Consider the following 16,077-nt stretch of genomic DNA (forward strand, 5'->3'; position numbering starts at 1 on the left):
ATAAAATGTAGGCTTGAATTATGTACTACTTATATATATGTTCATAGATCAGATTGACTCCAAAACCTCAACTACCTTTGTAGATTTCCTTTACGAAGCACAAACAATACAAGGGATCCTAGTCAACCTAAGGTTGTCAAGAGACTCCCAACTACTTTGGATAAGTAACAATGTCAATCGATTGAGTCACATGGGTAGATGATTGGAGAGTAAATTGAATATAGTATTTGAACTATCATTGCTTATATATATGTTCCTCATATATTCATAGATTGAATTTACTCCAAACTCTTGATTACTTTTTCGAATTCCACCTCCTTCATGGAGCATAGCTGATACCATGGATCCTAGTCAGCAAGAGGTCATTGATAGACATTAAGTTCCTTTGAATGAGTAGTAACGTAAGTTGATTGAGCCACATGTGTAGATTATTGGAGAGTAAATTGAACATAACACTTGAATCATGTATCCATGCCTTAAATGTTATGTTGTGTATTCAAAACTATAATGAGATCATTCTTATTGAAAGCTACTTGTGCATTTCATTTGGATGTCCAACATCGTTAACATACATAGGCACGCTTGTAGGATTGATTGTGACAGTAAGAGCATGATCAAAATATATAGGTATTGCATGCATGTATTTCAAATCATTGAGCAAAGAAATGCCTATATCCACCTATATTGCACACCATTCCTCCCACCATGAAATTGAGCCTATTGTGGCCCTCTATCCCACTCCTAAGGAAGTTAAGCATTGGATACCCTTAAAGATATTGTATGTTCCTTAATGTCAATAAATATGATAGGGGGATTCGGTTTACCATGTGATCAAACCTTTCACCTACAATGCAACTCTTCTAGGCACATGGCCAAGTATATTGCTTATCCACCATATAGATTAGATATTCTCGTGGTCACTTATCAAGGTTTGGGAGTGGATGATATATATCTTGGTTACATTAATCACATAGTTCCATTCTACCTAACTACATCAGCATAGGAGATGGAGAATAGAGAGAGCCTAGAGCTACTTTAGAGGGAGGCTTTCTAGGAGAGGGATCTTAGTGGCATTATGGCATATACTCAATATTGGGCACATTAAATGCCAAGTGGTGAAGCACATGCAAAGGAGGATCACTATATACAATGAGAGGCTCCTTTCCACAATATCCTTAAGACAATGGCTCGACGAGCAGATTGGACCAGCACATGATGAGTGACTTTAGTGTGAAAAGGAGATTAGTCAAGATAGTCTTGTGACTCAAGTCTTAGGAAATTCATGAGAAAGACATTATGTCACTCCTAGGCCCTTGGAGGGCCCACTAATAGAGATGTGGCTAGAGCAATGTGTCGTATAAATCCCATGCACAAATCATAGAGGAACATATATGGAGGTGACTAGTGATGAGGATGATTGAATTCTAGTTATGACACTATTTTATTAGGCTACATTCTCACGTGTGTATAGTGATATATATGATTGCAAGTTTTTCAAGTCTTCAAAAGATTGAGTGTTATTGTAATTATCAATATTGTTTATTGACATTAATTGTTATGTGTGCATGACGTATCCTTCTATCATTGTAAATGCCACATTGCTTTCTTGCATTTCTATTGAGACTGAGTTCAGCTGTTACAAAAGTGTGGCCACTAATGTGAAATATACTTAGTGGCTTGGATATTTTGCTCCATTCAAAAAGAATAATTTTTCTGGACACTTTGCACAATGGCAAACCAATTGTTTAGACTATAACCCTGAAAGAGATCTGAAATCTCTAAATATGATTTCCCCTAGCCACACAAGATCTCTACATCATGTACAGCTTGTAACTCAAAAGAGTGTTCAGATTTGCAGGTAGTACTGATACCACTATTGTACAAAGGATGAAATGTGTCATTTGAAAGATACCAAACGTGACAAGCGTTGTGATAGGTACCCTTGCAAAAAAGAAGAACGTGTGGAAGGTGATACAGATCCACCAAAACGTGAGGAAGGTGATATAGGTCCTCCAGAATCTGATGAATCATCAGACATTTCCCTCCAAAACTTCAATACGTGTAGGCTCTCCTCCTCGGTATAGCGTTGGATGACAATCCTCGATGCAAAACCTTTTCGCCTCATGATCTGGCAGATCTCTCCAGGATTGTTTGATGTTACAGTGACGAGATAGAACCAACCCTTGCTTGACAAGAGCGAATCCACTATGTCAAGCATACGATCAATCACAGTTCTACCTCGATCCCCACCAGCCCATGACGATGTGATCCCATCAGCAGCTACCTCTTCTTCTGGTGTGGGCACATAGGGAGGGTTGAATAAAAGCACATCAACAGCACCTGCCAAACGTTTCTCAAGTCCTGTCACAAGATCTGTGAGAATGACGTCTGCATTGACATGATGTGCAATGAGAGTCTCCTTTGTAGTCTTCACGGCTGCCTCATTTAAGTCAGTAGCAATATATTCCACATTGCTTTCGACGTCACCAAGCATCAACGCAAGAGATGTAATTACATAGCCACTCCCACATCCCACCTCCAGACACAAACTTGGTTCAAGCTCCCTCAAATGAGCTCTGTCAGCAAGAAGAGCATCAACAAGTGCAAAGGAGTCGTCACATGGCTCATACACCTCTGGATGACGGGCCACAAGGTGTATATCAGCACTCTTTCTTTGAGAAGATGCCTGCAATCACAATAAAGACTTAACTCAGATAAAATGCACTATATCCTATCTATAACGAGACACTACTACACAACCAGAAAAACTATCATGCTATATTTAAATCATCTGGATAGCATTCAATTCGATCATTAATAGCCCATGCGGAGTATGACTATTCAAGAATTATATACTTTTAAGTAGGGATAGGGAGCAGAGTAAAATGACCATTAATATAAAGGATAGCCAAGCCATTGCATTTGAGACTCACAAGACACTAGGGTTTCCACCATTTGTTGGGCCTCCACCAGGCTACCATGCAAACATTCCTCCAGCCTTAAAACATAGCAGTAGGAACAGCCACATGTCACAAGCGCAACAATCACCATATCTGAGGAAGAAAATGCAGCAGCATCAACCCAAGTCACAATTCATGTTCGTCACAAACCATAGGAGTAGCCATGCTCAGGTGAAATACTCAATAGTGACAGTAGGAAATGCAGCCACCAGGATGCCTCCCAAACTGCTACCAGCTAAATCTGATAAGTGACAATCAGTCTTACGAAGAGTTAAATCTCTCACGATGCCGGACTGAATTTTTCTTAGAAATCTGTGGCACGAGGCCTCTGTTTCTCCTCCCAACCTCGCCTAGAAGGTTGCTGCCCCCCCCCCCCAAATCTGACTGCCAGCCGTCAACTTTTGGTGAGTCCTACTATTCTCGGACTCTCTAACTCTCTAGGCTCCCCTAGACCCAGTTCGGGTGCCCAAGGCCCCCAGACGGTCATCCCTCGCGCCTGTCTCCCATAAATTTACCTTATTAATGTAACATTTCCTTCCCCTTAAGAATCGGTTTCGTCCTCGAAAACGATACTTGGAAGGTCCAAGTGTAAATTGGGAAACCTTTTCCTTAAGGTACTACTTGCTCCCATGTTGAGCTTTCTTCTGAACAATCTTTCCACTTAACAAAACATTCTTGGTAAATAGTATTCCTTGTTCATCTGTTACGAACATTTAATATTCTTTCTGGTTCATGTGGATTAGATTGGTCATCTAATAACTCCTCAATGTTATAATTTAAGATTAAATTATCCAAATCACCTAGCTTCTTCCTTAGCTTACTTACATGAAAAACTGGATGTATTTTACTACCAGTAGGTAGTTAGAGCTTGTAAGCTTGTTCTCCCACCTTTTTAAGTATTGTGAAAGGACCACAATACCTGGGTGACTTAACCAAACATTCTTGGTAAATAGTATTCCTTGTTCATCTGTTACGAACATTTGATATTCTTTCTGGTTCATGTGGATTAGATTGGTCATCTAATAACTCCTCAATGTTATAATTTAAGATTAAATTACCCAAATCACCCAGCTTTTTCCTTAGCTTACTTACATGAAAAACTGGATGTATTTTACTACCAGCAGGTAGTTAGAGCTTGTAAGCTTGTTCTCCCACCTTTTTAAGTATTGTGAAAGGACCACAATACCTGGGTGAAAGCTTTAGACATCGTCCCGTTTTCATAGTTTTAGTTTGTTCAGGCACCCTAAGATAAACCAATTCTCCTTCTTCAAAGGAGATGTCTCTTCGGTGAGGATCTACATAAGCTCTAGCTCGATTTTGAGCTTTCTTAATATTTTCTTGAGCAAATTTTAACATACTATTCATATCCTCCAAAAAATCCTTGGCTATCTGAACCTTTTCCTTATGCAATCCTACTGCATGAGGAGCTCTGGGCTGAAACCCATACATTAACATAAATGGACTATATCCAATGAAAGAGTGCTTGGCACTATTATATGCAAACTCTGCTATCGGTAGATACTCTTCCCAATTAGTTTGCCTTTTACTTACATATGCCCTGAGCATATCTTCAAGGATTTGGTTAACCCTTTCAGATTGCCCATCAGTTTGCGAGTGGTCCACCGTACTCATGCTAAGTTTAGTATCCAACTTCCTAAATACATTACGCCAAAATTGACTATCAAATTTTCTATCCCGATCAGAAACTATATTTGCCAGAAGGCCATACAATCGGTATATGTTCTCTACGAACAATCTAGTCAATTCTGATGTTTTAACATCAGTTGAAGTTGGAATAAACCTAGCCATTTTGGTTAACCTATCTACAATCACCCCCACAAAGTCGTGCCCTCTCTGTGTTCTGGGTAATGCAACAGTAAAGTCCATGGAGATACTCTCCCATTTTCCCAAAGGAATCTATAATGGGTGGAGAAGTCCTCCCATTTTCAATCTTTTAGCTTTATTAACCTGGCATTTATTACATTTGACCACATAATCAAGGACGTCCTTATTCATTCCAAGCCAATAGAAGTGCCTTTTAATAAGACTATAAGTCTTATTAACTCCTAGGTGTCCCGCACTAGGGGTATCATGACACTCAAAGAGTATCTGGCACCTTATTTCTTTATCTTTCGAGACGCATACCCTACCCTTGTAGAGTAAATAACCATTATCAATGGTAAAATTCTTCCACTTGAATCCCATTTGAGCAACCCCTGATGCTCCATTTCCTTGTTGAACATCCTCAAATATTCCTTCCTCAATGGAGGCCCTTCCATTTGGATCCCCATTTTCTATTGCTTCCCATATGTTGGAATATGCCGGATCAACCTGGCATTTCCCTTTCAAGGATTCAAGCAAATCGGAAGTGAACTGAGTATAACTCAATTCATTTATGATGGGCATTCTGCTGAGTGCATCAGTCACTATATTTAACTTCCCTTTTCTATACCTTATCTCATAGTTGAACTCTTGGAGGAGTTCGGCCCATCTGGCTTTACACCCCTGTAGATCCGGTTGGTCATTAAGCCACTTAATGCTTTCATGATCCGACAAGATCAAAAGTTTGGCACCATACAAATAGTGTCTCCATTTCTCCATTGCATGTACTATTGCATACAACTCCCTCTCATAAACAAAGTAATTCCGTTTTGCACGGTCTAATTTCTTGCTTTCAAAAGCAACTGGTCGACCTTCTTGTAATAAAACTGCGCCTATCGCCTTATCACTAGCATCAGCTTCAACCACAAATGGTTTATTGGGATCAACAATTAATAGTACTGGAGCTATAGCAATAGCTACCTTAAGAATTTGAAAACTTTCATTTTGGTCTGTTTCCCAATTAAAACTCTTCCCTTTCCCTTTAAGTTGGTCTGTCATTGGAACAGCTATTTTGGCATAATCTCAAATGAATCTGCGATAAAATCCAAATAATTTTGAGTTAAAAATTCAATTTGAACCCCCTGTGTCTGCACACAAACAGTTAGATCATCAAATTGTTCTCGTGTGGCAAAAAATTCTTCCCATTGCTCTTCTTGTATCTCCGTTTCATGGGGATCTACCATAGGGTGGTCCCCAGAACTAGAACCCTCAATTACTCCCTCTCTCCCTTTCCCCTCCATTAATACACTGGAATTAGAAAGCAAATATAAGAAATTTGCATACAAAGTGAAGTACTTCCCTGGTTATAGTGATAGGGCAGTTGTTGATGGCTTTTAATAATAACCCCGAAGAGAGGAATAGTTTGTATTTCCCAAACTGAGCCAGCCATGTTGAAAATAAAACTTATTGGCAAAAACACCGAGTAAGGAGGGAACTAAACACACCCCTTCCCAACGGTCATGTGAACCAGCTGTATCCCTGCTATGTCAAATTCGTCAGACTGGCTTTGTCCGACTGGCTTTAACTACCGTTCGATTGCTATTGTCGTTCACTTACACTACATGAATTCAATCGTGTATGATAGGAAACGGGCCAGTGTGACGTGTGACATGTGGGCGTCGCCTCCTCAAATCTGGTACCCATGTAACATGTAGGCACCGTCTTCTCGTTCAATACCCATATGACGTATGACGTGTAGGCGCCGGTCAAGACTACTCAAATCTAGTACCTAAGTGACGTGTGACATATAGGCGCCAGAGAAAGCCTTCGCGAGGACAATCGAAAGCTTTCACGAGAGATAAGCTAAAGCAGAACCGGGCAGCTCTGACACCAGTAATAAGTGACAATCAGTCTTACGAAGAGTTAAATCTCTCGCGATGGCGGACTGAATTTTTCTTAGAAATCTATGGCACGAGGCCTCCATTTCTCCTCCCAACCTCCCCCCCCCCCCCCCCCCCAATAATCCGACTGCCAGCCGTCAACTTTTGGTGAGTCCTACTATTCTCAGACTCTCTAACTCTCTAGGCTCCCCTAGACCCCGTTCGAGTGCCCAAGGCCCAAGGCCCCTGGACGGTCATCCCTCGTGCCTATCTCCCATAAATTTACCTTATTAATGTAACAAAATCCCAGCCCAAAGATCTGTCAGAGTACCAAAAAATATGGAAACAAAACACCCTTGGCCCTACCAGCAGCAGCACCATACATCAAGCAAAACATAGTTCAGCCAACAGGACCAATAGCAGAAAAAGACATGGCAAAGAGCATAACATGCACTGGCATGGGAGAAGCTTTCATTGTACAAGGAGGTTCATAAAGCAAGCTCTAACACCATGTTGGGAGACAAGAAACTAGTGGAACCTGCAAGAGTGCACAGAAATAAGAGGACGACGTAGGCTGTGCGCCAAAATGAAGCATCAGGCAACAGGCTCGTCACAGTCAAATGGTTTTCTGTGCATCTAATCCATCACTACAGGTCACTTCAATGAATGTGCACAATGGAATCAAGAACACAGACATGGAGGAGAAAGAGACAGATAAGATAAACAAGACAATGAACACTCTCATCTAAAACCGATACAAGGCTGCACGCATAATCAGCCCGTGCACACTGAAGATGCATCAATGGGAGCACTGGAATCAGACAGGAAGAATGCAAGCAATGAGAGGATGATGCAGACGATGGCAACGGCTCAACGTGGAAGAGGCAAAACTGCTGAAATCTGGCCAAATGCTGCCCATGAGGGCTGCCCTGCTGTGGCCCAATGAAACTGACCGATCAGCTGCAATAAATGCTGGAAAATTGGCAAACCATGGGCTGCATAGACCACTATCCTCACTAATGCCTTGGGCTACATGCAAGGATTGATCAGTCCTTTTTGTATTCAGCTTTCTTTTGGAGTTCAGTGCAGATTTTCTTCTTCCATTCTCTTCCTTCATTGCAGTCTTTCTCATCCCTTCTCTCTCCTTGTTCATGTTTCCTCTTCCATTGCACTCTCACATAGTATCATATCCAAAGTGAGGACTCAATAGGTCTTTGAAGAGACGACCACACTCAACTTGCTATTTGGAGTAAATCTGTCACGAGGAGCACAAAATTTTTGCATTGTTTGGGCCTCTGACGAAGTGTGCAAGGCATCTACAACTTCTCTTTGCAAGGTGTAGCTGGTTTTCCCTCCATTTGGATATCTTGACAGCGAAACACAAATTTCCTACTGTGTTTGTAGATTCTTTTGAAGAGTTATAGACTACAAGATTGACAAGTTTGATGGCTCAGATGTAGAGACCATTCAGTCTTCCACCAATAGGCAGTCACCTCAATCCAACCATCATGAAGAACAACACAAAGATCAACATTCAAAGCTTTGTTCTCTTTTTAATAGGTCAAGAAGATCAAAGCCCCTCTCCCCCTCCTACTTCTCCACGCATTTTTCACAAGGCTTGCACTATCGGTCCTCACCTAGCCATGATGGCTCCCCATGTTTGAGTGCTCATGCTTTCTCTCCCCAAAAAAGATCGACTTGATGGTGTGAACTACTCCCTTTGGTCCTACAAAGTGGAGTGTATCCTTGACAACGTCGATTTATGGGACTTTATTACTCCCCCGTCCAATGGAGGATCCATTGGCTCTACAATGGACCAAGCAACCGTTTAGGATCAGCTCAATTCTAGAGCACAATCTTTTCTCTTTTGAGTTTGTAGGATTCTCTCCTTGTGCATGTGCACAGACTTCACACCGCAGCAAGGGTGTGAGAAAGCTCTCTTCTCTGTTACTATCAAAAGATTTTTGCCCACCATATCATCATAGAAAAGAAACTTCGGATGCTTTTTGTTGATGATTCCCTTTCTATATTGCATCACATCAACAAGATGAAGGACATGCAGAATGAGCTTGCATTCCTTGGTGCGACGATTTGATCAGAGGACAATAGAGGACATGGCAATAATTTTCTCATTGCTTAGTTGCCATCTCCCCAAGTATGATGTATTCTACACTAACTTACCTCTCCAAGGCTCGAGAAACTCTTCTATGGAAAGAGCTCGCTCCACTTATTTTGGAGCACGAAGAGCAACTCAAAGAGATTGGTACCAATGGATCCAACCTTACTAAGGCTTTTACTACAGGTTCAAGAGGGGGCAACAAGAAGAGTTCCTTTTCAATGGATCCAGATTGTGTTCACACTAGCTAGGATGAGGCAACCAGCTGATCCATTTGGCAACATGTTCTTGATTATTTTAATCAAGTTGGCCAACATTATTGGGGCCAATTTGACCAAGTCAACCAAATTTTGTCATTTCTTGTTATTAAAGCAATACCCTCAATTGGCTAGTCATTCTTCTTTGCAAGTTTCAGAATACCCCAACATACAAGGACTCTTCTCCATCTTGTGGTACTGCCTTTCATCATCAATCTGATCTAATGCCTTCACTAACACCTTCGGCTTTGTGTAGGGACTCTTCAATTATCTTTGTATTCAACTTTTTTTTGGAGTTCAATGCAAATTTTATTCTTCCATTCTCTTCTTTCATTGCACTCTCTCTTCCCTTCTCTCTCCATGTTTGTGTTTTCTCTTATGTTGTGCACTCTCACAAAAAAATCATCCAACAATAGCATCAGATACTTGGCCTTGCCAATAATTCAATGCGCATGGGTTGGAACTTCTATCACGAGGATGTAAAATTTTGATACTTTGCTTAGCACTTGATTAAAAGTTAATCGAATGTGCAAATAAGACTTGCACATATGAGGTACAAGTTAATTATTCACAATGCCAATACCTTGAGATATCATTTGGTACCAAAAAGCAAAAGTTGCAATAATTTAAGAATAACAAATACTAGGTAGTACTTGGCGTCAAAACTTGGCCTAAAACATTTAATTAGCCATTAGACTTAGTAGTGACACTTTAATTAATATATACCTCTCTAGCACTGGAGTTGTGAGGGCGACCTGCATCACCTATACCAGCAAGCTGGAGAGAGAACCCTATAGCCATCACTGAGGTGGCATGGCAAGAGCTTGAACTTGGACCTATAGACACTAAGGACTCATCAAGGGAGTCGTCACTCTTCATTATGTCCTCTCATTCTCCTTCTACAAAGCTACTAATGTCATGCAATCCTTCCACATATGTCCCTTCTTGCCACAAGTGTTTGCATGCTGAGTATCAACAATAGAAGAGGAGATAGATACACAGAAGATGAACGAAGGCAAGGACTTTTGAGGAATAGGTGTGTGCCAAGAATACAAACTCACAACCATTTCAAGAGTTCAAGTAGTAAAGACAACACATAGAGAAGGATCAACAATAACCATAGTGAAGAGAGCACAACAATCCAATACACAAAAACCCTCTCTAAAGCCAAACAGTGAATCGCATAAAAGCTGATCAGAAAACAAGACAACTGCGGCAAAAGCAGATCAATCACAGACAATACACAAGGACCTAAAAACAGTCACCCAGCCTGCACAAACAATAAATGCAGTAAATGCAGGGTCAAACCTGAAAACCGCAGGCCGTTTAGGCAATAAATGCAGCAGTACTGTAGAGAACAAGTCAAAACAGAGGCAGGATGAGCATTAAATGCAGCCAAAAAGACATAACATAGTACTGAACAGCAAATGCAGACTGCTGGAAGCAAAATGCTGATGTCAGAAGGCTGGAAACAAGCCATTTTGGGTCAGCAATAGGTCACCAGGCAGCAAACTGGAGCTGGAAGCAGTTCAAGATAGGTCCAATCAGCAGCAGACAGTGTAAAAGGCATATCAACGGCAAAAGAAATCAGTACCACAAGACCAGACACGGATGTCTAAGACCAACTCAAACCCCAATCGGGAGATATCATACCATGCCAAAAGTGGGTGCACAAGAGAAAAGAGAGAACACAAGAACACCACAAAGGGAGAACTCAAAGATATGCTCGGGAAATGGAATCAATATACCAAACACGAGATACCACAAAAACATGAGTCGCTCACTAGCTATGTGGACACTGGCACCAACTCCCTCTCTCCAGCTGAACAGTTGTAGGTGTATGCTGAATGAAGTACAAGAGGAGGAAGTGCAGCCTATTCATAAGCAAAATGCATGAACAGGTCGGCCAGAAGCAGGCGGCCACAAACAAGCACCTAACAAACTAGTGACCATATCACAGTTGCCCAGCCCGCTAGGACATGGCACATGCACAAACTCACACACGACAATATCTGCTAACACACTAAACCCAAATATGGCATGTTCAATGCACCATTCATTATCTGAGAGGGTGTGTTAGTAGCAATGCATCTATTATCTCCAACTTGTGAACCCTACCACTAAGTCGGTGAAAGACATTGTGAAGCTTTAGTTTGTTTATGGTCAGTTTGGTCACTTTGGTCAATTGTAGCGAGTTGTGTTGTGGTCAGACTACACTTATAAGTCTTTACATATAGACCCGGGTGCTACTCTCTCTCTCTTGTATTTTGGCCTAGCAACTACCTCATACACTCTATGGTAGTGTTTTGGAAGCAGCAAGGTAGAAAATAAGTTTCCTACAATTGTAAGTTTTATGAACATTCGAAAAAAGTTTCTTACACATACAACACAAAATCCGGGTCATAAAAACCTAGATACATAAAATCCACCTGACTACTAACAAATTTCACTATACAAATCTCTTCAAATAATCTCAAAATATTCAGGAGTATAGTTAAATCTAAACCACGTCACAAAATCAAAGATACAAGAGTTAAAAGGCAACCCATAAACATCAAATTTCAGAAAAAGAGAACAAGAAAACATAACAAATAACAGCATTTAGAGAGAGAGAGAGAGAGAGACCCCTCAGCCATGGCTCTAATTTGAAAAAGAGATGATGACAGTTTACTTAATCTGCAACGACTTCACATAGAGGAAGAGAGAAGACTAGCTGTGTCCTATCAACATCACACATGTTGTGAACTATCATGGACTTGCAAAGCAATCGTCACGATTCCCAAAGGAAAAAATGCCAAAAGACAGCTTCAAAAAGTTTTTGGGGGTTTGAAGCCGACAAATTTCTTCTTACCATAGTTGAATGAGAAATGTGTTTCATATGAAATAAATGTTTTCTAAACATTTCCTAGCTTTCAAATCTTGAAAAGTGTTCTTTGCCACTACGGTCCGCACAGCACTCCCTGGGGGCTACCAGAATTGAAAGCCCCGCTTACAATCTCACCACAAAACAACAAATGAGAGAATGCCATCACTTGAATCAAACAAACACAAGAAACCTGAACAATCGGCAGTAGCATGCATGGAGAAGGTAAAGATACAAGTCAATCGATGCTCCCAAAAGAAAACTATCAGCACATACCTTGTGTAGTACCTTGGATTGGGTACTTCTTAGATGTACTTGGTTCTGTTTTGTCCCCTTGCATAAAACCTAGCATTGGTGCTTAGGAGATGATTTTGTTAATCTTAGCCATGTTTAGTGGTGCAGAGCCTAACACAAAACCTATTCAGTTCACAATCAACAGCTACTCGCACTAGTGCATATGTTCATAAGATTAAGGCACTTTTCATTTGGCCTCAAACGTCTAGGCTGAGGTCTGAAATGTAGGTAATCAATTACCTTTTCCTCCCAAGTTAATGTAAACATCTTCCCCATGCATCATAGACTTTCAAATATCTTAACCTGCAGGGCTAGGAATGTTCAAAGACTACTAATTGGGCAATGGATGGCCGATATTTCAGCCAGATTGTACATAGTAAGAGCAGGACTTCAAGATACCACAGGAGTCAACTCAAAACCTGGCCTGTTTGTGGAATCTCTTGTGTGAAGGTTTGAGGAGAGGCTCAAGGACAGCTTACCACCGGCATCAACTCAAGATATGAAGAAAAGGCAAGCCAGTCTCATGCAGCATTGAAATGGCTGCGAAAAGTGAATGAAAGCCGAGAGCTAGCACTGCAGAAAACTCACCTACAACGAAAATTGGACCTCAGAGGTCCTCTATCAGCATAAGTAACAAAACCAAGATGTCCACAAACATGCCTAGGTATGGTGAATGCCAGCCTATAGCATTGATGTTTTGCAATGATGAGTAACCACCAAATGGTGCGGACAGGACAATAATTATCATTCGAAAAATAGCTGGAACAGGTTATTAGCAAATCAAGAAACTGATTGTTCAAAAAAGAAGGATGTGGCAAGTAGAAATGTCATACCCAGTTGTTATATTGGCCAAAGGTTGGCACGAGTCCTATTGACTTGGAAGTCACAGGGTCTTCGACATCCAGTGCTATGTCCATGCCCAAATTAGAAGCGGGTTCAATACCTGCGTTCATTGCAAAAAAACTGTGGTGAGCATTGTGACACACTAATCAAAGACTGCACTGCATATATGTTGCACAACAGGTTTACACTTCACTGCCATTAAACAAGTAGATTAACTTCTGACGTTAAAAACTGCACACTGGATTTTTTTAATCCTTGCTATTATGCATTTAAACTTCATTGCCACATTTGTGTGCATGCACATGCACACGCGCTTGCACGCGCACAGAATCAAGTTTTGTTGACATCTGCTGGAAAATGCCAACAGAGAGCTCAGCTTTCCGAATTGGTATTAATATCCATGAGAAACAAGAAGCATAATGCACTGCATCTTGACTCCATTCTTTCGATCTCAGGCAGAAAAACGCAAGAAGGATTCTGACGGAGCGACGGCGAAGGGTTACGGAGTGAGGCCGGAGAAGCATTCAAAACAGCGCAGAGCTTCAAGAATCTGAGCAGAATGAGAGAAACGCACCTGAGGGAGGTCTCGCTCGCGCTCGCGCTCTCTCTCTCTCTCTCTCTCTCGCTCGCTCGCTCGCTTCGATGCAGAACCGGGAGATCACAAAGAGATGAAGCGAAGAAAAAGAAGAAGATTGAAGACGAAGACGAAGACGAAGAGAGGTAAAGGCAATTTTCACACCGGACATTTAATCAGAAAATAAAAAATACATTAAAACTAATACGTTTGATAATAATCTTCTAAAACAAATAATTCTAAAGCAAATAATAAAGACTAGAGCGAGTTTGTTTATGTAATGTAGAAATATCCCCCCCCCCCCCCCCCCCCCCAAAACCCACCCTTTCTCTATCCTTGAATATCTTAGGCTTCATCCAAGTAAGAACACACTATGTGCGCCTCGATCCATTGCAGATCCCACGATTTTCCCACCCATTCACCAGATTCCCCACTTACCAATGTTGTATGCAAGTGAGTTCATCTATCTCAGTGGAGTGATAACGAATACACCTATTTGGGGCCCTCCCCTGAGACACTTCCATGTAGGTTGCTCACACCACCTTATGTGACAATAATTGCCCCCAACACTTTCCAACTTGTTCAGAAAGAGACTTTCCAACTCGTTTAGAAAGAGGCTTTCTTTTCTTTAGGTTGTGGATAAACCCAAAAAAAAAAGAGAGAATTCCAAGCCAAGATGCTTCATCGTTATGGAGATCTTCAACGATAGGGCATATGCACATGTGGTAAGAGTGAATGTTTGAATTTGAGATAACATGATATGAAATTGTCCCACTAATAGGACACTTATATTATTTGAATGTACTTGAAAGTTAGAGCATGATCAATTATGTGTACTATGATGACCATGTGGGCTTTTCATTGTCAGATTTTTCATCATTGAGTAACATGCTTGTTGCATGAAGTGGCCTCCTAAGGTAACAAAAGCATTTATTCGTTCAATGTCAATCATAGAATCAAACCACTTTATTAAGGCAAAGAAAGACTAATGTATTTATAGCATGCATCAAAACTAAGATTTCCATGTAAATATGCTTCCAATGTGATCACAATACATTAGAATGGATTGTGAATACTCAAGCATTAAGAGTCAAACCATTCCCTCCACATGTAACAATTAAGGTCAGAGCATCCACTAGATGCAAACTAGTGGTTTTTGTCAACATCACACAACATAAACCTTTTCTTGTGGAACTAACATAGTCACATTGAATTAGCCTACTTCATTGAGGCGAAGAAAGTTTCTATTAGGTTGAAATACATTACGATTGCTTGTTAATACTCAAGTAGAAAGAAGTCAAAGTACCCACTTCACCCAAAACTATCAAGATAAAGGCATCATGAGACCCAAACTACTGTTCTATGGTCACATGGATCAAACTCATACTCTAAAATACTACAATTTTTCTTTCTCTAACAAGAGATGAGTTTTGCCAATGTTGTTGTGGTCAAATGAGTGAAGCTCATACATTTGTAAGCTTGGTCTTTTTGTGTTTGTGTTTCTTTTTCTTTTCTCACATTCATTAGATGTTCTGTCTTCTATGGCAAGATACAGTGCAATTGAAAAAGGAATCTAAATGACACCTCATAACATGAGTTGTTGTCACTGGCACAGTAAGCAAAAATGTCCACATCATTAGAGGTGGCCCTACATGCCCCTTTCACTGTGCCATCTATAAAAGGATGGCATCAATAGCATGTCTTTAGGTTGTACAAACACATGTGATTGATGAAAGGATGCATTTTTGTAGATAGAGGCGTACAATTTCACTAGAGTTTTAGTAAATTGAAGTGGTTCTCTTCAACAATATACAATAATTGATTATCATAAACAACCTTCGAATCCTATTTTTCAATTAAAGTTTTTACTATAAAAGTGTCACCCCAAAGCACTTGTAGACATTACCAAAGTCAAGTCATTTCCTACTTTACCCATACTTTCAAATCAATAGTACTTTAACTTTTCTATTCAATTTCCTTGTTGACCTATTTGTGAAGACGAGTATCTAACTTTGGATCTTATGTATGTAATGTTGGTATGCCCCTTCGGTCTTCATATACAAATGTCCCTAGGTATTACCTTAATATACCATCTCAAACTCGGAATGAGAGAGAAAGAGAAGGAAAGGGGTAATCTCTTAGTACTTTCTTTTTGCGAATTGTACACTTAGCTAATGCAAGTCTTCTTTGGCTTCCTCATGAGATTTGACTTACAAGTTGAGGGCCATCAAGCATGGAATTGTGTTTCAAAACCTATTTTGATGTATTGAGTTTTTAATCATCCTATAAGCAAGGCGTGCAACCTATTTATAATTGGATAATTCAAAAGAACACCAAAAATGTTTTTTGTCAACACTCATTCGCCTTCATCGCCTTCCTCTTCCACTTTTTCTTTATCTCTTCCTCTTTTTCACTTTCCACCTATAGTTTTCACTAACAAAACTTGATTTGTTTAGAGATTCCACCTAG

General features: G+C 40.4%; 1 protein-coding gene across 1 annotated transcript; it reads right to left on the reverse strand.

Moving 5' to 3' along the window:
• Window positions 1–1,577: 1,577 nt before the first annotated feature.
• Window positions 1,578–13,884, reverse strand: LOC148035421 (uncharacterized). The gene is made up of 3 exons (XM_087680422.1): window positions 13,609–13,884; window positions 13,025–13,134; window positions 1,578–2,686 (listed from the first exon to the last, which is right to left on the reverse strand). Exons 1-3 carry the CDS (start codon window positions 13,778–13,780, stop codon window positions 1,898–1,900), a joined length of 1,071 nt encoding a protein of 356 aa, XP_087536548.1. The 5' UTR covers window positions 13,781–13,884; the 3' UTR covers window positions 1,578–1,897.
• Between the last annotated feature and the right edge of the window lie 2,193 nt (window positions 13,885–16,077).

Source organism: Lygodium microphyllum, chromosome 6 (genome assembly GCF_053477565.2).
Source record: "Lygodium microphyllum isolate KBCC chromosome 6, Lygodium_microphyllum_v1.1.10, whole genome shotgun sequence".
NCBI classification, from domain to species: Eukaryota; Viridiplantae; Streptophyta; class Polypodiopsida; order Schizaeales; family Lygodiaceae; genus Lygodium; species Lygodium microphyllum.